Source organism: Pygocentrus nattereri, chromosome 3 (assembly GCF_015220715.1).
Source record: "Pygocentrus nattereri isolate fPygNat1 chromosome 3, fPygNat1.pri, whole genome shotgun sequence".
NCBI lineage: Eukaryota > Metazoa > Chordata > Actinopteri > Characiformes > Serrasalmidae > Pygocentrus > Pygocentrus nattereri.
The window spans coordinates 16,083,961-16,109,423 of record NC_051213.1 but is presented as its reverse complement, the minus strand read 5'-3'; the positions used below and the strand labels follow the sequence as shown (position 1 = coordinate 16,109,423).

At 39.4% G+C, this 25,463-nt stretch overlaps 1 protein-coding gene across 4 annotated transcripts in view; it reads left to right on the top strand.

Annotated features, from left to right (window-relative positions):
- The window catches only part of adam15 (ADAM metallopeptidase domain 15), a 44,327-nt gene that overhangs the window by 16,879 nt on the left and 1,985 nt on the right, over positions 1-25,463 (top strand). Inside the window, exons 3-23 of one of the 4 annotated variants that reach the window (XM_017713116.2) lie at positions 2,484-2,560; positions 2,680-2,758; positions 5,915-5,991; positions 9,350-9,560; positions 9,687-9,752; positions 11,228-11,299; positions 11,825-11,994; positions 12,215-12,299; positions 12,828-12,976; positions 14,407-14,584; positions 15,311-15,403; positions 15,547-15,742; positions 15,910-16,018; positions 16,295-16,490; positions 17,399-17,476; positions 18,499-18,610; positions 18,760-18,910; positions 20,298-20,403; positions 21,328-21,396; positions 22,889-22,969; positions 25,321-25,389. In XM_017713116.2, coding sequence (XP_017568605.1) covers positions 2,484-2,560; positions 2,680-2,758; positions 5,915-5,991; positions 9,350-9,560; positions 9,687-9,752; positions 11,228-11,299; positions 11,825-11,994; positions 12,215-12,299; positions 12,828-12,976; positions 14,407-14,584; positions 15,311-15,403; positions 15,547-15,742; positions 15,910-16,018; positions 16,295-16,490; positions 17,399-17,476; positions 18,499-18,610; positions 18,760-18,910; positions 20,298-20,403; positions 21,328-21,396; positions 22,889-22,969; positions 25,321-25,389 — 2,424 coding nt within the window. The remainder of the gene's footprint in view (positions 1-2,483; positions 2,561-2,679; positions 2,759-5,914; positions 5,992-9,349; positions 9,561-9,686; positions 9,753-11,227; positions 11,300-11,824; positions 11,995-12,214; positions 12,300-12,827; positions 12,977-14,406; positions 14,585-15,310; positions 15,404-15,546; positions 15,743-15,909; positions 16,019-16,294; positions 16,491-17,398; positions 17,477-18,498; positions 18,611-18,759; positions 18,911-20,297; positions 20,404-21,327; positions 21,397-22,888; positions 22,970-25,320; positions 25,390-25,463) is intronic. The other 3 variants (XM_037537165.1, XM_017713117.2, XM_017713119.2) reach the window with 3 other exon arrangements.

The window sequence follows — 25,463 nt, the reverse complement described above, 5'->3', positions numbered from 1 at the left end:
GAGAGAGAGAGAGAGAGAGACAGACAGAGAGAGAGAGAGAGAGAGAGAGGTGAGAGAATGGAGCGAGTGGTAGATAAGTGTGTTGAGAGAGCAGAGAGGAAGAGCAGTCTGTTTATAGCTCAGCTCTGGCTCCTTCACTGCTGCACGCTTTACTCTTTGTCAGCAGCCTACTCAGCAGATCTTTCCTGCTAATGTAGATGTGTGTGGGGTGTGCACTGAGAGCAAGAGGAGATAAGACGTATTTACATATATCAACTGCGGCTCAAGTGCTCTAGGGTTCTTCATAAATGATGTCGAGCGGCGTCAGCGACTGACTCTGGCCCAGTAAAGTGATATCATTCCTACTTTATTTGATTTTATTTTCCCTTCTGAGGTCTGCTTATGATGTTTGTTTGGTTTTATGTACCAAACAGTTGTGATTTATTTTTGATCATTTTCTAACCTCCCTTAAATCCTCAGATTGAAATAGGCTGTTTTTGTAACTGTGCCTTTAAGACTGGTACATTCAAATGTGCTCTGTTCTGATTGGCTGTGCTTTATTGTGCCTAAACTAAAAGGCAGACTGAAACACTCCTTTAACATAGGCTGAATAAGCAGATGCATGTAAAAACCTTGATTGTAGGTTTTTAACAGTGTTTAACAAACTCTTACTTCAACAAAGTGGTGACAGTTCAGTTTTCTGTGAAATGGGCTCTAATATTGACATGACCCAAGAAAGTAGTAGTATTATTCTTTGAAAATAGTAGTTTATTCTTTGAAAACAATATGTGGTATTTTGAAGGAATACTGCAGCATTTTTCAGTGTTTTCTTTATCTGCTTACCACTTGCCTATTGGATTCCATTTGAAGTGGAATTGCAGCTAGTGGGTTTCCTGTTTCTTGGAGTAAAAGGAGATGTAGGGAAATGATTGTGGTGTTCGGTCCACAGATAAGGGTACAGCAGAAAGAGATTGAGTTGGAGAAACATTAGGGTATAAAGCTGATTTTATCTCATGCATGGCAAAATAGGAACCTGATTTAGTTTATATTTTAAGCCAGACATCAATTACCATCCAGTAAAAACACCAAGACAAAAAAAAGCAACAGCAAATTATCAACTGTGCTAACTAAAAAAGAAAAAACTCCCACACAGCCAGCAGTTCTGAATCAGTGCTGATTCATGTAGACAAGAGGATACTTCTCCAACACAGTGTGAATCACAGACGATCATGATGAAGGACACTGGAGTAATTCTTGTAAAAGGTCTGATTACCTCAGCACTTAAAAGATCAGCTTTTGTGGTTACAGAGCAACAACTCAGGGATTTCTCAATAGCTTTAGGCCAAAAAAGAAAGAAGTACAATCTAGAAATAACATATGAATCCACTGTTAGCCATTTTGCTACGGAGAAGTCTATGACAGTAAACTAAAGGACAAGGGCTGCATGAGAAATCATATTATTATCATCACGACAATGATTTGTTAAAGGCTACACTGACTAAATGGATCCTGTCCAAATTACCTTACATGCACCGCACCAGTGTGACATAATTAGAGAGGAACATGGAAGCCCAGCCTTCCTATCCAGGGTTTAAATCATGCTCTCCCAAGTGTAGGTTGAGCCACTTAACCATTTAACTAAACAGCCAGTTGCTAAATATAAACACTTGCATAGCACAAAAACTTCTCTACCCTGAACTGCTAACCTGTGCTTCAGAAGTGATTATTATTCTCACTCTCAGTGCTATAAAATTTGTGAAACAGTAAAGGCTCCTGTCACAAGAACCTGCATCACCAAAAGGAACTTTTCCCCATTTTGGAGTCTGTACAGAAAAAAAGCTGTTTAGGGAATGCTGATTGTTTTTCTACAACCTAACACTGTACAAACAAAATTGAGACAAGCTGTTTTAATCAGAATTTATAGCTTCTAATATTGTTCTTATGATATCCAACAATTTTATCGAACACCACATTAATATGTCCACATCATTCAGCTCTATAAGGCACTAAGCCATCAGTGCCTGTTATTTTGGAAGATAGCAAAGAAAGATAGCAAAGGCCATTGATATTTGCTTGCGACTTGCCTGTTGGGTTTAATTTTAAAATTTAGAGTGATTTTAGTTAATGGTTATTTAGTTAATGATTTGGTTATTGGGGTGTTGTTGGGCATAAAGTAGTAAAATGCAATAAAATGCTGCACAATTTAATTATCAGTAATAATCACAATATACATTTCCGCCAAACAACGATGAGATAACCATGAAAGATTACTAATGAGGACCACCGTTTCTTAACAACCTGGCTCCCTAATGCAAGATTTGGTTTATGCGTGAAGTTATATATGTTATATTATGTATATATATGTCTTTAAATGTGTCTTGCCAAATTTGATTTTAGAACTGGATTTATCCTTTTATAGCTTTTACATTTTTAAGTCTTATTGATTTGTAATATAAAATCATTGGATGGTGGCTTTCAAGTCATGGTTTGCTCTTCTTCTGCAGAATGGTCACCCAGACACATTGCTATGTGGTCTGCAAGTAGGAGACAGCCTCCTTCTACTGGAGCTGGAGAAAAATCAGTGAGTGTGCACAGTCACACACACACAGCAGCGCTCCACAGTATCCATTTTACATTCCCTTATGTTTAATCATCTGCTTTTCCTCCACCCTGTTTACTCATGTCATTTGGATTTTGCAGAGATCTCTTGCCTAAACCACCCAATGTCTTCTACTACTTGCCAAATGGAACTGGGGTGTCCATGGAAGAGAGCCCAGTGGTATGTTTATTTCTGAGTCATAATGAATATCACTGTATATTTCCTTACCTCATATATTGGCTTTGACTGTGCAGAACAAATCAGTTTGTAATGTTACCCATTGATATGCCTTATTAGTCAGTCTCAGCCATAGAAATATTGAATTGTGATAGTATTATATGGAAGGCAGGGGTGTGGGGAGATATTTGGGTGGGGCAGGAGCTGAAAGTCAAAGGGCAAAAGGGTGTTGTATATTTTGACTATGTATGACTGGAGCCTGGTGTTTAAGTCCCTTAAATTAATCGTGGGTGTCATATTAATATCGTAGATGCTTGCTGTATATTAAAAAAAAACAAAAAAAAAAACAACAACAACAAAAAAAAACGTTCTGAAGTGTAGTTTCACTCAAAATAACAGACATAGAACCCTAGCAGTATAGTACGTTTGTCTGTTTCTCAAATCCATCTATGGAGATGATGATAGTTTGACAAAAAATAAATCAAATGCACTGTTTGTCCTTATCACAGACCAAATATGTTTGTTGTCTGAAGTTTGCTTCTTTAGTTTTGTGCTGGAGCTATGAGACTAGCTAACAAGTAGTGGAAGCTAATGATCACCAGTTAGCATCATGTAAACTGCATGTCTACACCACAGATTTCCCTCAGAGCATGTCGAATTGTTGAGTAATCTCAAAAGGATGTGATGTCTATAAAGATGGACAGAAGTAGTGGTTGAATATAAGCTTCCATTACCTTTTTTACTCAACAACTACTTTAAGATAATTCTTAGCATGCATGTGTCAGAGAGGAAAGGAGTGTTGTAAAGGGAGAGGGAAGGAGTGTTGTAAAGGGAGAGGGAAGGAGTGTTGTAAAGGGAGAGGGAAGGAGTGTTGTAAAGGGAGAGGGAAGGAGTGTTGTAAAGGGAGAGGGAAGGAGTGTTGTAAAGGGAGAGGGAAGGAGTGTTGTAAAGGGAAAGGGAAGGAGTGTTGTAAAGGGAGAGGGAAGGAGTGTTGTAAAGGGAGAGGGAAGGAGTGTTGTAAAGGGAGAGGGAAGGAGTGTTGTAAAGGGAGAGGGAAGGAGTGTTGTAAAGGGAAAGGGAAGGAGTGTTGTAAAGGGAGAGGGAAGGAGTGTTGTAAAGGGAGAGGGAAGGAGTGTTGTAAAGGGAGAGGGAAGGAGTGTTGTAAAGGGAGAGAGAAGGAGTGTTGTAAAGGGAGAGAGAAGGAGTGTTGTAAAGGGAGAGGGAAGGAGTGTTGTAAAGGGAGAGAGAAGGAGTGTTGTAAAGGGAGAGGGAAGGAGTGTTGTAAAGGGAGAGGGAAGGAGTGTTGTAAAGGGAGAGGGAAGGAGTGTTGTAAAGGGAGAGGGAAGGAGTGTTGTAAAGGGAAAGGGAAGGAGTGTTGTAAAGGGAGAGGGAAGGAGTGTTGTAAAGGGAGAGGGAAGGAGTGTTGTAAAGGGAGAGGGAAGGAGTGTTGTAAAGGGAGAGAGAAGGAGTGTTGTAAAGGGAGAGGGAAGGAGTGTTGTAAAGGGAGAGGGAAGGAGTGTTGTAAAGGGAGAGGGAAGGAGTGTTGTAAAGGGAAAGGGAAGGAGTGTTGTAAAGGGAAAGGGAAGGAGTGTTGTAAAGGGAGAGGGAAGGAGTGTTGTAAAGGGAGAGAGAAGGAGTGTTGTAAAGGGAGAGGGAAGGAGTGTTGTAAAGGGAGAGGGAAGGAGTGTTGTAAAGGGAGAGAGAAGGAGTGTTGTAAAGGGAGAGAGAAGGAGTGTTGTAAAGGGAGAGGGAAGGAGTGTTGTAAAGGGAGAGGGAAGGAGTGTTGTAAAGGGAAAGGGAAGGAGTGTTGTAAAGGGAGAGGGAAGGAGTGTTGTAAAGGGAGAGGGAAGGAGTGCCGTAAAGGGAGGGGGAAGGAGTGTCGTAAAGGGAGGGGGAAGGAGTGTCGTAAGGGGAGAGGGAAGGAGTGTCGTAAAGGGAGGGGGAAGGAGTGTCGTAAAGGGAGAGGGAAGGAGTGTCGTAAAGGGAGAGGGAAGGAGTGTCGTAAAGGGAGAGGGTAGGAGTGTCGTAAAGGGAGAGGGAAGGAGTGTTGTAAAGGGAGAGGGAAGGAGTGTTGTAAAGGGAGGGGGAAGGAGTGTTGTAAAGGGAGAGGGAAGGAGTATTGTAAAGGGAGAGGGAAGGAGTATTGTAAAGGGAGAGGGAAGGAGTGTTGTAAAGGGAGAGGGAAGGAGTGTTGTAAAGGGAGAGGGAAGGAGTGTTGTAAAGGGAGAGAGAAGGAGTGTTGTAAAGGGAGATAGAAGGAGTGTTGTAAAGGGAGAGAGAAGGAGTGTTGTAAAGGGAGAGGGAAGGAGTGTTGTAAAGGGAGAGGGAAGGAGTGTTGTAAAGGGAGAGGGAAGGAGTGTTGTAAAGGGAAAGGGAAGGAGTGTTGTAAAGGGAGAGGGAAGGAGTGTCGTAAAGGGAGAGGGAAGGAGTGCCGTAAAGGGAGGGGGAAGGAGTGTCGTAAAGGGAGGGGGAAGGAGTGTCGTAAGGGGAGAGGGAAGGAGTGTCGTAAGGGGAGGGGGAAGGAGTGTCGTAAAGGGAGAGGGAAGGAGTGTCGTAAAGGGAGAGGGAAGGAGTGTCGTAAAGGGAGAGGGTAGGAGTGTTGTAAAGGGAGAGGGAAGGAGTGTTGTAAAGGGAGAGGGAAGGAGTGTTGTAAAGGGAGGGGGAAGGAGTGTTGTAAAGGGAGAGGGAAGGAGTATTGTAAAGGGAGAGGGAAGGAGTATTGTAAAGGGAGAGGGAAGGAGTATTGTAAAGGGAGAGGGAAGGAGTGTTGTAAAGGGAGAGGGAAGGAGTGTTGTAAAGGGAGAGGGAAGGAGTATTGTAAAGGGAGAGGGAAGGAGTGTTGTAAAGGGAGAGGGAAGGAGTGTTGTAAAGGGAGAGGGAAGGAGTGTTGTAAAGGGAGAGGGAAGGAGTGTTGTAAAGGGAGAGAGAAGGAGTGTTGTAAAGGGAGAGGGAAGGAGTGTTGTAAAGGGAGAGGGAAGGAGTGTTGTAAAGGGAGAGGGAAGGAGTGTTGTAAAGGGAGAGGGAAGGAGTGTTGTAAAGGGAGAGGGAAGGAGTGTTGTAAAGGGAGAGGGAAGGAGTGTTGTAAGGGGAGAGGGAAGGAGTGTTGTAAAGGGAGGGGGAAATATTTAATAAGACCTGTTCTCTGTTCTCACTCAACAGACTCACTGTTATTATCATGGCTCCGTCAGAGGGTTCCCTGAGTCCCGTGTGGCTATTAGCACCTGTGCTGGCCTACGGTAAGACCTAGTACTTTCTTTTACTAGTAGAGATGCAATTCTGCAACAATTACGTGTAACCAATGAATGGTCTGCACTACTTCCACCCATATGCCTCAGTACCATATGTCTGGTACCTCAGAAAAAGTGGCAACTAAATTCAGCACTCTGAATGTACAGCTCACTGGGCAGTGGAAATGACAACAGAACATCATGAATTTGTAAATGTGCTGTGCTGTACTACACTGTCTGGTGGAAAAGTGCTACGTTGATATATAAGCAGTGGTCCTACCTGGATAGTGAACTGAACCTCTCATTTTCCTTGCTTGGGTTTAAGGACTGGTACAGGTATTTGTTTCATCACAGGAAGAGGTAAAAGTATATAGGCTAACAATTCAGTAAAGTGGTGATTTTATGTTTTAACAGAAATGTGAAATATGAATGTTTTGCTTGAATTTGCAAGTAAGCACATTATGTTATACTTTACTACTCCAGAACACTAAGGACATGTAGGTAAGGATGTGACTGTAAAAGCTGAGAGCCTGGCTTTATCAGGTTAGGCTAATATTAGGTCCAGACACAGTTATATAGTATATATAACATATATTTCTAAAACAAACTGGCACATCATCCACTGAAGACCAAAAAAATCTATAGAAAACACTGAATCTCCAGCTACCAGTGTTACGGTGGTTAGCTGTAGCTTTAGCTTATTACTTCATCTGAGGTAACCTCTGTTATGCTACTAATCAGCTACTACTGAGAATCTGCTTTAAGCTTTGTATTAGTATTTTTATAGTTATGTTAGAACATGTGTTAAAAGAAAATCTTCTTTGTTGTGTCATGCATTCTACTCTATTATGTAATAGGAAAGTAGGCTGCTTGGTCTTAAGGATAAGTGCTATCTGAACAGAGGCCAGAGACTGTTAGAAGTAAACAACTGGTCAAAAATGAATGCAGTGAATTGGAGGATTGTGAGAGCGATTATTAGAACGTGCAAGAGTGGGAAAAAGTGTAATTTTTTAGCTGGATTAAAAAGGGAACACTGATCCCAGCTGCCATAATCTCTCCTTCCAAAAAAAAGCTTTAGTATGGGGTTGAGCTGAGTCAGGAGCTGGTGCAGTGTTTCTTGGCTATAACCAGAGGCATGTAATTACAAGTTGCGCTCATTCATGCTGGAAAACAATGTGCTCAATGATATCATCACTGCAGGCCACTAGTATGTGAAACTACAGGTCAGCTCAGACTCCATGAGAACATTTTTCTCTGAGAAATACCGTACTGTGAAGAGAGAAGACCATTTTAGATGTAGGAAACGTTTAATCCATGAAAATCCCACGCTTATTGCATACTAAGACATTATTCAGTAACTTCAGCACAAACTGGCTGAGCTATTCTTAGGTTATAGAAGTGTTACAGAAGGTAAATTATGCTTTTTTCATCATCATTTTCATCATGTTTTTCACCAAATAAGAATCAAGTTTATTTGCCATTGTCTTAGTGTGTGATCACAACGCACCACATCCAGTGTAATTTACATCTGTTTTTTAACCTTAATAAAAATACAATACACACCTCCAAATACAATACAATATGATACAATACTCCTCTCTCTCAAAGAGGAAAGCCTTGAAGGTACACTATAAGTGGGGGCAGTCATGGGCTGGAGGTTATGGAACCAGCCTTGTGATTGGAAGGTCACAGGTTTGATCCCCAGAGCTGACAGTACATGGCTGTACATGACATAGGGCTGCCCACCGCTCCAGGCAAGTGTACTCACTGTATGTGTGTGCTCACTAGTGTGTATGTGGTGTTTCGCGGATGGGTTAAATACGGAGGTGAAATTTCCCTGTTGTGAGACTAATAAGGGTCACTTAATCTTAATCTATACAATTCTGGAGAATATTTGAACTCCCTTCAGTGCTCCTTCAGAAGCTCCACCTCACAAATTTACGGATGTGCAATCATGAGGCAAATGGCCATAAACCCCTTAAGCTTAAGTCAGTTTATTTTTCTTGTTCAGTTTCTTGTTCAAATTTTCCTGTTCCACCTTAAAAGGTTCAGCAGTTAAGACTTCATTCTAGCGCCTCAGTTTCTTGTTTGAAATTTATTGTTCCGCCTTAAGTGGTACATGCACAGTGTGGGTAGTCACTGTCTGGGGAAGGCAAAACAAAACGTGCAGAAGGCCACCGTTTTCACAGGGCAGGACTAACTTGCACACGCAGCCAGCCCGATTGCAACACACACAGAGGGGGTGGGATCTCATCCTCTGCTTAGGACGCCATTACTCCACTATGTCTTTATTTATTTATATATTTATATATATATATATATATATATATATATAAATGGTTGTTTGCTGCTCTATTAATGTTAAAAATATTTTGTTTATATAACCTTTAAGTATTATTTATCTGATGGTTTTTGGTGTTCTACCAGGCCTTCTTTTTTTTTTTTTTTTTTTTTACTTATTTCCTTTGACTTTACCCTTTCTTATGCACGTGGATTATTTTGTACTTAATTTCCTCAGAAATACCTCTTTTAGTCATTTTGAATGCGCATAAGAATGACATTTATAAGGCAGCTTAGGTGAGTTTGGATAGTTGATTGTGTGACTCTTGTGTTTGAAGGTTAAATAATGGTACTGAATCTTTGGGAGCAGCTTTTATTAAGAGGACTCAACCATAACTGGTTGGTTGTAAGATAGGAAGGGCAAAGTGGTTAAAGTGGCAGTAGAGTGCACAAAAGTAAAATAGTGGACCAGTAAAATGCTGATAAATTTAATTTCATCCTTACTGTTGGAGGCTTTTTTTCCCCCTGTAACTGAGAACTTGCTTTTGCTGTTTTGACTGTAAACAGAGTAAATGAAAGGGTGATATCTGACTTTTGTACAGTACTGTAGCTTAATTGTGTGTGTACATAAATAAAGATTTAAAACTGGAAGCCGCATGGCAATTATGTTGTGCATGTCCAGTATAATTGCAATATGCAGAAAAAATGCCTAGAGCAAAAAACAGAAAAAATAGCAATACTGACAGTGTACTGTTAAGAGATGCTGCTGGCAAGTCAACATTAGAACAGTGCACAGAGATTACAGACATTGGGATCAATTCTGTCTGGCCAAATTGGATTAATAAGAGAACCTACAATGATTTGCTGTTTGTGTCTTTGGTTGTATCATATTGAAAAATAAGAGATGGTCGTAAAGCTTTCCGCTGAACCAAATGTCGGTCCAGAACAGCATCTCATGTTCAAAAGTGTTTTATTTATATTGGCACAAGACATGGGTTTACACTTTCATGTATATACTGTAATGTAATCTGCAGTGGGAAATGGGAAGTGATTATTAGTAAAGTAACTCTCCTGCTGTTCTCTGTAGGGGGGTAATCTTTATCAATGCCAGCTTAAGCTTTGAGCTTCAGCCAGATGACGAGGAGGATGATGGAGAAGTGGAGGGGAGTGGAAGATCAGAGGAAGAGAAGGGAATGCACCTGCTCTACCCAACCCACCACTTGAGCTCTGCGTCAAGTGGCTGTGGCATTTCTCACTCTTTTATACCACCCATTCATATCATCCCACACGTACATAGGGTAAGGGACGCATTGAAGAGGAAAGATGAGTGTGTTTGTGACTGTTCACACAGATGTCTATAGTCATGATATGAAGTGAATTCAGGATTCTACAATCACCTTATTCTGTGCGCTCATGTTCTGTAGAGTAAAAGAGACATTCTTTCGGAGACCAAATATATTGAACTGGTGTTGGTGGCGGACCACAAGGAGGTGAGCATGTGTTCCTTTTGTTATTATATTGTGCCATATAGAGTTCAGTATGGACTTTTCTGGACAGTGACAAAATATTTGCTTGGTTCTGCAGTCCAGCATGTTGGATTTTAAATAAAACACTGACAGTAAGAATGATGTGCAGAATGTCAACTTTCAAAGAACAGTTTGGGGAAAAAACAAATTCATACAGTTTTCCCCCTTTACCACAAATGTAGATCAGCCAAGACAAGCTATGAGGCTAATTTAGCTCATAGCTTTATTTTATAAGAAACAAACTTTTGATAAAGTGCATTTGGAGTAAGGAAAAAATTATGGGCATTTTATTAATTTGTGGGCAAAATTAATTTGAGGATATGTACAAATATACATGACCAGCTAATGTTTTGATACACCTGACTGTATGTTTTTCAGTTTTCTTAAATACATTTTGATCTAAAGACTTTAAACATTTTAATTTTCAAAATTGTTTCTAAGACAAATGTAAATGTAAATTAATAAATATATACAAATTCATGTGCAAAACAGATTTTTAGCTGGAAAGCTAATTAGTGGAATGTCTGTCCTCATTAATGGACTTCAGACAGTCAGTTATGTTGTGAGTAGTGAGGGCGGGGCCCGAAGCCCTGTTTGGTAAAGAGCCAATACTGAGTGAATTGTATCACAGCTTTTTTAAATGAAGCCCCCCCAATTATAAAGAAAAGGTATAAGAAAAGTAATTGAATAGCTGTCTTTTCAGTTTCTTGGCCAGCTTTTTGTCACTGTATTAGTAGTTCATGCACAAGAGAATAAATCAATCAGAGAGATAAAAATACTCCTGCATAGCCTTAGAGCATTTGCCACAAGGTAGAATCTACATTTAACTGCGAGAACAAAAAAGCAAAGCTAATGTTTGCTAAATTGTAGCCTATGAAGTTTCTGTAGAAATGCTGAGGCAAATGAGATCGTAATTAACCTGCACCAGAGTGGAAAGTGGAAAGCGTGAAGAGAAAAAAGTAAACAATCCAGACTGTACCACTTGTACACTTCTACAGCTGCCAGTGGAGCTGGTATGAGGTGTGATCATTGACAGCAGCTATGTGATGATTAATTCTGAATTGTATAGAAGCGTCTTCACTGCTCAGATCTAAATACATCAAAATTAGTTGTACATGCTTTTGATATACAACTTATCTTTGATATACACATTATCTGTCCTGTGCTCCACTGAACATGCATTTTCCTTACTGAAAAGCCTGTGAAACCAATAAAAGCAAAATAAATGGCCACATTACAGGTCTGGTTGAAACATCAGTGTAGATTATTGTTATCATTAATATGCTTTGATCCAACAATGGAAAATTGCCATTTTGCTGGTACTCTATCGCCATCTGCTGGTAATATGTAAATCCCTGTTCCACTTTTGTGGGATATTTAAAAAATGTAGCTTTTCAATGCAGTGTTTTTATTTTCTTGCTTACATTTTTTTGTCACAGTACCTAAATTATCAGAAGAACAACAAGACTATTATTTATCGAATGCTGGATGTGGCCAACCAAGTAGACTGGGTGAGTTCCAATTACAAAATTGTTGTTTGTTTGTTTTAATTTCTATGGTTATAACCTACTGGCAACACTAAATAAGCATTAAATAGCTTTCTCCATTGAAATAAAAAAAAAAATCTGAAAATTTCTTTGAATTCTAGTATATATTTATATAGGTTAGTTATCCCTCTTAGTGTTATCAAGTGGGACAATGTTTTGCTTTTTTTTACTGTATATCTGTAATTACATTGCTGTTTCTTTTACAGGATTTACATGTTAACAGTAAACCACTACATATTTTTAATTGCTTAGTATAAACCAAATAAAATGAAATGCAGCATAGTGCTCCATTAGGACATAGTAATGTCCATTTGGTAATGGGATTAAATTCCCACTTTGAAAACACCTGTCACTGATCAACTTGTCTTCACCTTATTTGTAGACTGAAGCCAGAGGTTAAAGTTGTGTTTGTATTGATTGAAAGCAAAATAACTGTGCCTGATGTTTGGTTCTCCCTCTCCTGTCACTTTTTTACTGTGTGTGTGTTAGTTCTACCGGCCGTTGAATGTGCGTGTAGCTCTGCTGGGGCTGGAGATTTGGAGTGATCAAGATAAAATCATGGTAGATAAGAGCCCCACTGACACACTCAACCGCTTCCTGGAATGGAGGACCAGAGAGCTGCTGCCACGACTACGCCATGACAATGCACAGCTAGTCATGTAGGTTCTAATGCTTTATTGCAAAGTAGGCAAGAATGCAATTATATTTCATAAACAGTAAACCATGACGCAGGAGATGACGTGGTGCACTGTGTATGCATTCTGAATTGATTCAAGGGATCTATTGTGGGCTTGTCAGTCCTGTTGCTATAGTGATGATCATTCCGACTGTATTTTTTGCTCCTCAGCAGAATTATATTTGCTTATTTCTCTCTAACAGGGGTGAGTCGTTTGATGGCACAACAGTGGGCATGGCCTCTCAATCCTCTATGTGCTCCAAGGACAGATCTGGAGGTGTTAATGTGGTGAGGCTTTTTTTGATTACAGCACTGACCCTCCATCTCAACAAATACCACAACATAGCGTGACAATTGTGATATTATTCATGATAACTCAAATCAGTTATTACAGTTTTAGTTGTGATAATGTATTCTGAGTGTCCTAGGTGAAGAAAAAAGTAAAACAATGAAGGCATGTACATTTTTTCAATTGTATGTTTTTAGAAATAGAATTTCATTTGTTAAAGTAGTTGAAGCAGTTTATATAGCAGTATGTATGTATTTATGTATGTGTGTATGTATATGTGACAGTAAAAGACAGACACCATGCAGTGGAAGAAACAGAAAAATCTCAGTCACTGAATTGTTCTGACAACCAACCAGTAGCATGTGTGATCCTGTGCCTGTCACTTACATGCATGTGTGAAGATCTGTTACTGAGCTAAGCCTATCTCATCAACGTGTAGACAGCTAGTGAGGATGTTGGTTTGTGGTTCTGGGGTAGTAAGCAGCAGACAGAGCTGCTGTTATACTCGGATATTCTCTGTCCCTTAGGATCACCTGGTGAGTGTGCTAGGTGTGGCATCCACAGTGGCACACGAGCTTGGCCATAACCTGGGCATGAGCCATGATACGGCTGACCGTCGCTGCGAGTGCCAGAACGAACCACGTCTCGGGGGCTGCATCATGGAGCCCTCCACAGGGTAATGTGCTTCAAGTAGTTGGTTCATAGATCTTGTCTCACTTCGCACCATCACAGCACTGCCATCTTTAAATGTTCTGTCTGTGCAATAAACGGGTAGAAATAGGTAAGAAAGCACCAGAATTCCACCATGGGAGTAAACGTTGGGATGGATTGGTATTTCAGCTCAGATTTAGAAATCTTGAAATCTTTTATAGGAAAATTACATATAGTTGTTTTAGAGTGTTTCAGATTTCCTACATTCTTCTTCCTTTTTGCAAGAAAACAAATAGGATAAAGGACTGAGATTTGAATTGTAATTATACTGACTTATTTGCAACATTTAATTAGAAGTGCTGCTGTTGTCAACATACAGACATTAGGTGTTTTTTGTAGCTTTAGAAAAAAGGTCATGATGTAAATAAATGTCAAGCTTTGACCTCAGAAAAGGTCAAAACCTGGCCATTTTGAGAGACTGTTAAAGGGGAGCCTGGCTTTTCTCCTATTTCCCTCGTTATATCAAAAACATGCTTACAAAACACCAAGGGGCACCCTTGAGCGAGTCCTCAATGAGTGGGGGTCAATGACTAAAAGCTAAATGTTAAAATATAAATGACTGAATGACTAAAAACTGAAAGTTAAAATAGTTTCTAATCACTTGCCCTGAACTTTTCTTTAAGAAAAAAAGTTAAGAAAAGAGAAAGATTGATTTCACTGAAAAGCAAGGAAAGCATACCTACATTTCCTTTTTTTCTACAGCAAATGGGACTGAGGAAGTAGGATGCTATCATTACAGCTACTGAGTGCTGACTGGTTGGCAAACAGAGCAGTGCATTGGCTGTTCATGCTCACTGATGTCATGACCGTGCATGAGGCGCCACTTTAAACTCTTATAACTGGAGTTCAAAAGCACATAAAAATATAACAGCAGTGTTCAAATGTTTTCTACTGTTCTGTGTTCAGGATATGAGTGCATTCTTATACATTAAAAATGTTTAAGCATTTATAAGCTATGATTTTGCTCAGATGCTCTATCTTAACCCATTCATTTTGGACTCGCTCAGGAGCGCCCTCTAGCCTGTGAGAAACCCAGAAGTCATTACAGAGTGGTAGTTCTCCTTGCTACACGTTCTCTGGCCATTTCCATCCCGGCAATAAGCTGTTATTTTCTTTAATAGGGCAATGCAACCCCCCTGGGCATGTTTTTGGGTATTGGAGTCCGATAGAATGAACATGTGTTACATGAACATTATAGAACACTATATAGCACTTTGTTTTTGAGTAATTTGTACATCGACCCAGTGAATTTGGAAATCAGTGCCATGGACAACCAACTGACTGTTGACTAATCGTTGCAGCCCTGTGCTCGTGTTTGTGTGTGTGTGAGTGTGTGTGAACATGTACAGTCCAGTCTGCACACTATGACCTCAGTTGTGTACTCTGTTGAAGCAGGTTCATGCCTGGTCAGCTGTTCAGCAGCTGCAGCGAGCGAGATCTCTCTCTTAGCCTGCTGCATGGTGGGGGCATGTGTCTCTTTAACATGCCTCAGCCAGAGAAGCTGCTGGGAGGACCACGCTGTGGCAACCTGTACGTGGAGAAGGGAGAGGAGTGTGACTGTGGTCTGCTTGATGTAAGAGACAACAGTTAATCTACATAAAGTTGTATGCAAATGTTTGAACACCCTTTTACACAATTTACATTTAATGTTTTTTGTTTTTTCCAATATGTTCAGTTTAACAAATAAACAGTATTGTGTATTGAATTGTACAAATGTATTAACTTATTTTCACTTAGAAGAGCAACACTTGTAATTTGACCAAACATTTTGGGGCCCAAATGTTTGCATATGACTGTACAGTGCTATGATATAACTGCAGTTAAACATGTGCAAGTGTTTTAAATCAGTCTCATAGTTGTTCCTCAAGTGTAATAAATCAGTAATGTAGTAAACCAATTCCATTGTGAATAAAGTAAGGTAATAACCAAAAAAACAAAGGCATTGTTAGATTGAAGGCATGACTGTACAAAATTATATCACTGTAGTCAGGACTAATTTTGCATTATTTTTCCTTATTATACTAAATTTAGATGATGGGCATGGATTTCAGGTTAAGTACAGTACTGTGCAAAAGTCTTAAGCACCCAAGACACATTTTCAAAATCTATTTATTTGTGTAGTGTGTGTTTACTTGCTGAGAAAATTGTTAATATTTGAATAAATAAAATGTATAGAATATATATATATATATATATATATATATATATATATATATACATACACAGTATGTTTAAAAAAACTGTTGCTTTAAGATGCTGTGAAAGACATCTATAAGAAAAATGCTCTGTATATTTGCAGGAATGTAATGATCCATGCTGTAATGCCAGCACCTGTAAGCTGGTTCCAGGTGCACAGTGTTCCTCTGATGGCATTTGCTGTGAGAGCTGTAAAGTATGTATTACTTTTAATCTGCTGCTGATTCTGTTACATTACAGCCAATTTGTATACACTGGAATAACAGCTGTACTTGATCCGCCCCCACACCCACCCACCCCTTTCTCTCTCTCTCTCTCTCTCTCTCTCTCTCTCTGCAGCTGCGTGTTGCTGGTTGGATGTGTCGAGAGCCGTTAGGAGAGTGTGATTTGCCAGAGTTCTGTACTGGAAGCTCCCCGTACTGCCCACCCAACGTGTTCCTTCAGAATGGCGAACCATGCCAGGATGACGCTTCCTACTGTTACAGTGGAGTTTGTGCCAGCCTGGATGACCAGTGCCAGCTGCTGTGGGGAGCTAGTGAGTAGCACCTATCTATTTAGGAGTTTGTGGATTTGTGTTTTTTCACCAGCAGCAGGTCCTACCAATTCAATACAAGACAATTATTTAATGTCTTTTATTTAATCATTTTGTAAAATTATTGCTTTGGAAATTTTGTGAGTAATCTGAGTTTGCTGTTTTCACAGACGCCACCCGTGCCCCTCCAGTCTGCTTTTCCTCTGTCAACAAACAGGGCAACAAATATGGCAACTGTGGCCAAGCGCCCAACGGCACCTACATCCCCTGCTCCAATACGTATGTGTTGAAGTTTGTTGGCATTTTCACTAAAATCACATTGATTTCTGAGAATGTAATAAAACAGACCACATAACTTGCAGCAGTGAATGAGGACTGAATATTGTACAGAATATTTGATTATATTATATCATCTTTTAAGTTGAATATATTTGAAACTCTCTTTGCCATTGTGATGCTTAGTACATGCTACTATACCTAGAACACTGCTGTTGTAAAACTGAAGTCCTCCACTTTTGTTCCTTTATATAAGAAATTCACCCTTTTCTTTACCAGGGATGTGCACTGTGGCAGAATCCAGTGTCAGGGTGGAAATGATCGCCCCCTGCTGGGCTCTAACGCAGAGATTCTGACAACTAAAGTGAGACTCAACCATAGTGACTTCACATGTCGAGGGGCTTATTTTGACCTGGGTGACGATGTCTCTGACCCAGCCATGGTGGCGCAGGGAACAGCTTGTGCTCCTGGGAAGGTGAGAGTTTATACAATACAGGTGTTATAATATAAATGAGTGCATTTTACCTGTTTGCGTTTGGAAACCAATAGTTTTTTGCCAGCAACATACTTATATACTTATATATTTCTACTGGAGGGAAAAAGTACTTAGAAGTAAAAATAGTGTAAAATATAGCCCACGGGTTTCCAAACTTTGTTTCACCTTGTGACCCACACAACTGACCACAAAAGCTTCTGTGGCCTACAGTAAGATTTAACCAGCCTGATAGTTTTAAATGCAAGGGAATATAATGCAACAGTATAAGAAGGCAATACAGTGAATGCCAAATAAATCAGAAAGTTTTATGTTCATGGCATTTTGTTTTTGATGGATGAATTCCATGCGATCAAAAAGAAAAACATTTACATTGATGTGAAAATATAAAGCTTATAAAATATAAACTTATGAAAATATAAACTTATCTGTGTCTTTTATGTTGGCCATGCACTTTTACTTGAGCAGTCACCAGGACCTGAATGTTTAGGTATTTTTGAAGTTTTGCAAATGGCAAAAAATAGCAACATTAATATTTGTCACTTTTTAAAACACTGGTTTTGCTTACATGTCTTTATATTGCAATAATATTCTGTGTGACAAAACAGAAAAAAAGCAGCACCTTAGCAGTACCACCAATGCCCCCTGGGGTTAAAAACCACTGGTACAGTTAATGCAGCTCTCATTTGTGTGAGCATGTCTGTTGTATTATTAATTTTTTAAACATTTATCTATTAGCTGTGTCTCTCAGTTATATAGGGTAAGTATGCCATAGAGATAGTGTAGTTTGTTGTTTTATAATGTGTGCATTTCTCTCTCTCTCTCTCTCTCTCTCTCTCTCTCTCTCTCTCTCTCTCTCTCTCTCTCTCTCTCTCTCTCTCTCTCTCTAGGTGTGTTTAGACCAGCGTTGTCAGGATGTGTCTGTGTTTGGTGTTGAGGAGTGTCACAGGAAGTGTAACGGTCATGGGGTGAGAAGTTCATATTTTAGCGCTGCCTCTTTCCTGAAACCTGCATTCTCTTTTTCTGAGCAGTTAGTCAATTCAGCACACAACCTGTAGCCATGAGGGGAAGTTAGATATCTTTGTTTTTACTGTATTTACATTGTTCAGAACTAGAGGCAAACCTGGATGGAAAATATCAGATAAATTTGCATGAATTCAAACTGGGATCTATTTCTCAGGCATCTTTAATATGTTTGGTTTTTTTTTGTTTTTTTTTATTTTTGGTGTGGAGGGTACTGGAGCAGGATATCCGTATCAGAGGAAGTTAAAGCACTTCACCATTTTTTTTTGTTAACGTGAAAGTGAATTGGAAACCTAAAGCATTTTCTTCTGTATTGTGACAACTGATTTATGAGTGAAACATGGCTGCTGAGCTAGTTGGACAATGATCAATGGTAGATGGGGGTGTTGGGAAATTAAACATGATGTTGTTGGTTAATATTATTTTTCCCCATCAGTGGCGCATGGTGATGTACTAAAACAAAAAAAAGACATTTTAAAGGCAGGCAAAAGTTATTACATTTGATGGAAAATTGCAGGAAAACAAGAATTTTTGTCTATTAAATGCTATTTTATGACAAATTGTGCTTGACATGACCAGGGACATAAACTAATGAGGTGAAAAGGATTCATTTTGATGTCAAGTTGACTTTAAAAGCAGAACTGACACTCTGCTTAACATTTGCCTATAGATTACAGTTAGAGGTAATCTGTCTTGGAAAAAAAGGCCAAAACCTCAGAAGTTGTTCTGATTTCAGAGCACTGCAGATGTAATTGAGGTTTCTGATTACCTCACTTTAGTTTCACAGAGCCACACCTAGGAGCTAAGGGGTAATGTGTGCACACCGTCAAACTGTAAATGTATGATGCTGATTCTAAGATTTTGCTGTTAGAACACAACAGAAAACCAACAGACAGTATCACTTCAATCCTGAGACCACAAAGAGGAAACAAGGTAAAACTGTTCACTTCCCTCTCTGTCTGTCTAGGTGTGCAACAGCAACAAGAACTGCCACTGTGATGTGGGCTGGGCTCCTCCAGATTGTAAATACTCAGGAGCTGGAGGCAGTGTAGACAGCGGCCCTGCGCGCCAGCCCAAAGGTGCCCACTTACACTGCATATGTTCACACTCACCCACGCACAGTGTGCAGTCATGCATGGTCATGTATAAATATGACTATACCCATGACATGAATAGAATAACTAAGTTATTCTGACCTTAATATCTGTATATGTTTGTGTGTCTTCAGACTCCAACCCCACGCGCGTGGCTCTGCTAGTGATCTTCTTGTTTGTGTTGCCGGTCATCCTCCTGTTCCTGGCCATCCGTTTCCCTAGCTGCCGACGAAGCATCTTTTGTTTCAAGAGCACTCCATTCAGCAAGCCCAGGCAGCTCAGTCGGTGAGAGCGAGGGAGAAAATGAGAGTGCAGCCTGTATTACTGAGAGTGTAGACTGTTATAATGACAGTGCGTAAAACCAAACCTCATTCTCCTTATTCGCTGTGATAGTAAATGTGACAGATTATGGGATACATTTACTAAAGGAGGCGCTAATTCCCAACAGTCTGCCAACACTTAACCATGTGTTTGGCTAATGTGTATTTGTTTGACAATGTGTTTCTACCATAAAAAGTTTTGAATAAAATTTTGACTCATAAGGTCAAAATAATTACTCTTTTCCCTCAATTTTTAACTTGGTGAGTGAGATTTATTATTAGATCATTTCAATATCCATCCATCCACCCATCCATCCATTTTCTAAGCCGCTTCTCCGTCAGGGTCGCGGGGGGTGCTGGAGCCTATCCCAGCAGTCATCGGGCGGAAGGCAGGATACACCCTGGACAGGTCGCCAGTCCATCGCAGGGCATTTCAATATCATAAGTGATTATTTTGAGAAAATAAGACATTAATGCATCAGACATTCAATGAAATTAAGTAATTATTTTTTACTTTTACTTTACATTAATTAATTATTTACTTGCTGTCTTGAAACACGTCCGTTTTCAACTGGTGGGATGAGTTCTGTGCCGAGCGCACTTGGAAAGCATGTGACATTGTACAATCCCTGTTTAATTTCACTGAGCGCACTCAGGTCATTTGAGAACTATTTTAACTGTATAACCTCTTAGCTTCATGCAATACATCAAAGAATGACTATGACATGTCTGCCACATGCAGACATAAACCACAGCATACAGAAGCCAGAACAGAAGTTGATTCCCACTTTTCTCTGTTTTACCCTTCAACACAGTAGGGTGTCTGTGGCCCATATTGAATATTGTGTGAAACTACCAGAGGAGGACTTGGAGAGGTATTTTGTGACTGAAGACATATGTACAGCGATGGTAGCTGTGTCTGATTTAGTGACTTTAGTAAATTTAGGATAGTGTGTCACTGGTAGCTCAGTGTCCAATTTGTGCTTTAAATGAATTTGTTCAGAAAAAAAAAGGTTTGTTAAGAATTTACACTAACAAACTTCTGTACCATTAAGCAATATAATGTCTATCGCATGTATTACTCCAGGCATTCTCAGCAATCATCTGTAAAATCCATATGGCTCTTCTCAACATGCCTGTAATATCTTATGTAATATCTGTAATATCATACCTTTGAATGGTTCAAAACATTCATGTCTCTCTTGGATTGTTCCCTGAGTTCACACCAGCTCTGCAGTAGCCTTCTTAGTGTTCAGTAGCTTTATCTATGATGTACAGTTCCACTGTACATGTGTTTTATACCACTCCACTAGAATGAACCAATCTGACTGTGTGTGTTGTCTCTGTCTCAGGACTCCAGCCACTGAGCGAGGAAATGCTTGTAACGGAGAGCAGGTACTGCCTTTGAGGTACCAGTGGACGCAGAATGACATCCCACTCACACAGGCCATTAGCAAGGTACAGACTGACCACGTTGACATTACTCCTATATGTGTTCATATACCACAGCTGAGACACTAAGACTTGCATGTTGTTACATCTAAATGGGATATTTACATGTAATGCTCTCTTTTTCTTGATCTTCTAAAACAGTGCTACATTGATCCTTTAAAGTAGAGTTCACATTTGTTTCTAAGTTCCTGGTATTATTAATGTTTGCAGTTCGTTTTTGGTATGTGTTTTTGTCATTAAAGAAAGGAATAGTACTGCTAGAAGTTTAGAGGGTTTATTTATATGCAGATGTGGTGCAGAGAGTCAAATGATTGTGGTATCAGTTTCAAGAATAATGTTAAAGTCTGATGGACTGAAGCTTTTGATTAGACTATTTCTACTGTACGATTTGTGTTTTTAGGCAGGTATTTACAGAACTAAACAAAGGCAGGTTTCCCAAAAGCATCTTATTATGGATGCATCTCAATTCTTCATCTGTTAAGATGGCTTTACAGCTATAATGCTCATAGGAAGTCCAAACCTGATTTGTACTGTAGATAGTGACGCTGACTAATGTTTGCTACCCTGCAACGCCCCACAATCTGTTGTACTAAAGCTTTCGAAAAACACACTTGCATCACCTGCTTCCTGCTTGCATTTGCTTTCCTTTGAGGGGTGCAAGGAAATTGACACCATTTACTGAGAGTGACAACATTTCAGGAAGTGTAAATGCTTCTAATCTCACATCCATTTCATACGAGACGTGACATAGTTCTGTACATCATTTCTACCTAACCTCAGCCCAGTGCTTGTTCTATGAAGACCACAATTTCCTTTTTCTTGCTTACTGCATTTTAAACTGAAATACACATCATTTTGGCAATGTCCCTTGCTAACCTGATATGTGCATGTGCTGTCTACATGTCTCTCTCTCTCTCTCTCTCTGGTCAGGCTCAGGGCAGGCCTGCTCCTCCTACTAAACCTCTCCCACCTGATCCTGTCTCTAAACAGTCTGCTCAGGTAAACTGTCCCCTCTGCTGCAGAGGGGACTGGAGGACAAGAGTACACACCATAGGTGCCATTATTGGCTTAAGCTAGTAACCAAATACATAATATCACTGGTATGATAAAGCATGAAAGCATTGCACTATTAAGATCCACTGTCAGCATAGTGCAGTGGTTCCCAGTCCTGTTCCTAGAGTACCTCAGTCCTGTGGAATTAAGTGTTTTAACCTGCTCAAGCACCCATTTCAGATTCAGAGACCACCCTTCATTTATTTAATTTCCAGTCAAGACAGCCATTAATTATAGCTTATTCATTTTTCAGCATCAAGACAAAAGCAGAAAGCATATTTAAAAAGGAAAAGTACATATATGCCTATTTATTACAGCTCCTTTTCAGAAGGTTGCTTTGAGTTTTTCAAATAAATCTGCAGGGATATTTTTCACACCTCCAAAGTTCAGTCTTAGAAGTTGGTTGTATGTTCTATGTCCCAACAACACATTCAGTGATTGTTGAAATCTGGATTTGAGGTGTTCAGTCCATTGTTCTAAGAACAGCAGCAGGTTGATTTGCAGTTTTTCTTCTTTTTTCTTTTATTTCCTTTTCTATGCTTATTGACAGTTCAGCATGTTCATGTCATACACACTTTCAGGCTAATAGTGTTGAGTTGTCAATCCTTCAATTGTGAGAAGATGACTTAAAGATGTCCTTTCTCCTCTTTCTTAAAGATGAAAGGACTGTTTTTCTGATAGTGACAGTTTTGATGGTCTTCTAGGTCTTGCAAGGCTGTTAGGAGTGCCAATTTCTGTATATCTTGTTTTTCACTCACTTTCCTTTGACCTTATGCATCTTTGATATTATGCAAATAGATTATCTTCTATGTAGTCATTTAGTCGTCTCAGAAATATCTGAAAATGAATATCTTGAAGTTATTGGCTATACTGACTGGAAATTAAATAAATTTAGGGTGGACTTTGAGTTTTGCATAGTCCGGTATATAACAGCTATTTAGGATAAACTGGTTAGTTTAAATCACCTTCAGTGGAAAAACAAAAACATGTAAAATGCATCTAAACCTCACTTTTTGCATGAACACAGCTTTAGTGCCTTTCTATGAATAGAACTGATGAGAAATGTAAAAAATAAGAGCTAAAAGAAACCAGCAGAACTGCTATCTGCTGTTTTTATTAAGAAATGTTACAATTAACAACTGAGTCATATCAGTTGGTAGAGCTCTGTTTAACTAAAGATATTGAAGCCTATTTATTTTTGAACATTTTAAATTATATCATCAAATATCAGTTACTGGAAGTTTTTATATCTTAACATTGGCAATGAATTTGCTTCAGTTTAGATGCTTTACCATAGTGTATGAGTTGGAAAGGGCTGTGTATGCACACATGTATTTGCAACTGTTTGTAACTATGATGTCTTAAAGATTCATAGTACCTGCAGACTGTTACTAGTATATGTGTGTATATGACATTCTGCTGCTCTTTCTGGCCCCAGTCACCAGGGCAACGCCCCGCCCCTCCTAACAAGCCCCTCCCTCCTGACCCAGCCCCCTCAGAGATCAAGACACAGCGAAAGGTAGAGATGGGTTGCTGCCACGCATGACAGCGTGTTTGTGCTCCAGCTTGCACAACCAGATAGTCTTCATCTCAGTCTGTCATAGACTCTCACCTTACTATGATATTAATCATCACACCTAATCTCCATCTAGCACCTGTTCTTCAGTGCTGTATGACTCATGTTCTAGGTGTGTGTGTGCCTGTGCATGTGTCTGTGTTTATTTCCAGTGAAAGTAGTGAGATTAATTATTCACCACCATTGAAGTGTACTGAGTGTTTGTGCTGATCTGAATGCTCTAAAGCAGGGTTTCTCAGCAGCAAATTAATTACATTATTCTGTTTTTGGATACAGTGGCCTCTTTTGGAATTTGTACTCAACAAGTTCACATGTGATTAAAGTAGACATTCTCAGATTTTAATAAAGGGTGTTTTATATACTCACCAAGCACTTTATTAGGAACACTATACTAATACTGGATGGGGCCTCTCTTTGGTCTCAAAACAGCATGAATTCTTTGTAGCAAGGATTCCACAAAATGTAAGAAATATTAGTTTGAGATTCTGGTCCATGATGACATGATTGCCTCACTGGGATCACATTTGTCCATTGTGATGGCAGAAGTAAGTCTTCTGATTTGAGCATGCTTTCATATATTGAAGAATGAATTTAAGGGGACTAGTCCCTACAACAAGCATGAACTGAAGGTGGCTATAGTACAAGCCTGGCAGAGCATCACCACAGAAGATACTCAGTACCATAATTAAATAAATGTAGACCAAGGAAGATGTCTGAGTTATAGACATTGCACACAAAAGACATTCAACAAAGTACTAAGCATGACAAATTTACAGTAACCACCCCTGCCACATCCCAATCATTGTGTTGGTGGTAGTAGTGATGGTATTAATGATAAGTGCTGAAATTTCTACATGGTAGAAGTGAAATGTATAAAAATACCCTTAATACACTGAGTAGAAATTTAAAACTGTGGGCTACAGAGGAAAAGAATAAAAATAAGTATGTCTTTTTTCTAAACATTATGGAGGACACTGTATGTACTGTATATTACCTAATCTCTCATTTGTGAAACATTCAGAGACTAACATTAAGAGAGTGACACACTTTTCACACTAGTTCATTTTAAAAGAAGCACATGTTCAAAACAGAATTCAGATCTCTAAGGACTTGTTTATTTGTTCCATCTCAGTAACAATAAAGGGTGAATCAAACATAAAGTATGTTCCCATGTATTTGTTTGCTTGTTCTGAATGATAGTTTGTGACACAAATTGACATTTTTAACTTTGTTAATCACATCCTTTACACATCAAAATCAACTTGACAACAGTATAAAGAATTCACACTGTTAAAGGAGAAAAGCAGCTAACGAGGCAGAAATAATGTGGAAAGGGTTCAAATGAAGTCTCTTTGGCCACAAATAAACAGTCCGTGTGCATTATGAGCCCCTGGTGAGAAACCTTGCTTAAAGTATGTTTGAATGTGTTGGCGGACTTGGCGGTGGTTATAATCGGTGTGGTTTCTGTTTGGGTTTTTTTCTTTGCTGTCAAGGGAGACAGAGTGAGTCAACATCTAGCAGATACCCGGAAACCATAGTGAAGTTTTTTTCAAATCTGTTGGTGTCATGAGTATGATTTTAGCTGTGGTCTGTTGTCATTGTCAGGACATAGCCCACAAATACAATTTCTAAATGCAGCCTTAGTTACTCTGTTTTAGGTCCCAATAGACCAGTTTCATTTGGAAGAATTTTATTATTCATGACTGCGTCAATCCATGCAAACTCATGAAAGGCCTTCCAACTGACTGTCACATATTTGCTTAATACTTTCAGGATAAAATGTGATTGTACCCACTAGATCTTCAGTGTTTTCTTTAAAATATCTTCAATGTTTTCTTTAAAATGGCCACCATATATTTGGATGATAAATGCAAGAAATTTTCAGTTTTCCTAAAATTATTAAGCAAATCTGCTATGGCCTGTTGGACAAATGCTTTCTGAATTTCCAGTTGAGATATATTTACCCTATTGGTAAAAGTCACACAAAACTTAAGTCATTTGAAACTGGTATTTGTTACTGTTAACTGTTAAAAGCTGATAACTTGCTCTGTCACCTGTCACGGTAAACACTGAAAGTTTGGTTGAAAATAATGTAATTAAGCTTATGTGTTTGAGTTAATTAAGGGAATGAGTTAATCATTCTCCTGCGATGCAGGAGCAGTGCATGGCCTGTGATTCTTTGGTTGATTTTGGGTGGATGAGAGTTGTAATGTGAAGATGAAGAGGTAGTGAGTGATGGTCCTCATCCATCTTCTTCTTTGTTAAAATCCTGCGTCTTTCACCGGATCTTCCAGCTGACAGTGACGCGCCCGGCTGCACCCAGCAAGCCTCTCCCCCCCGACCCTGTCCTTTCACACAGACAGGTACCAGCACCCTGCAGTTGTGCAGAGAGATGGCCGGCAGCCTTGTATGCTGCAGTCAGGCTGTGTGCTTATTG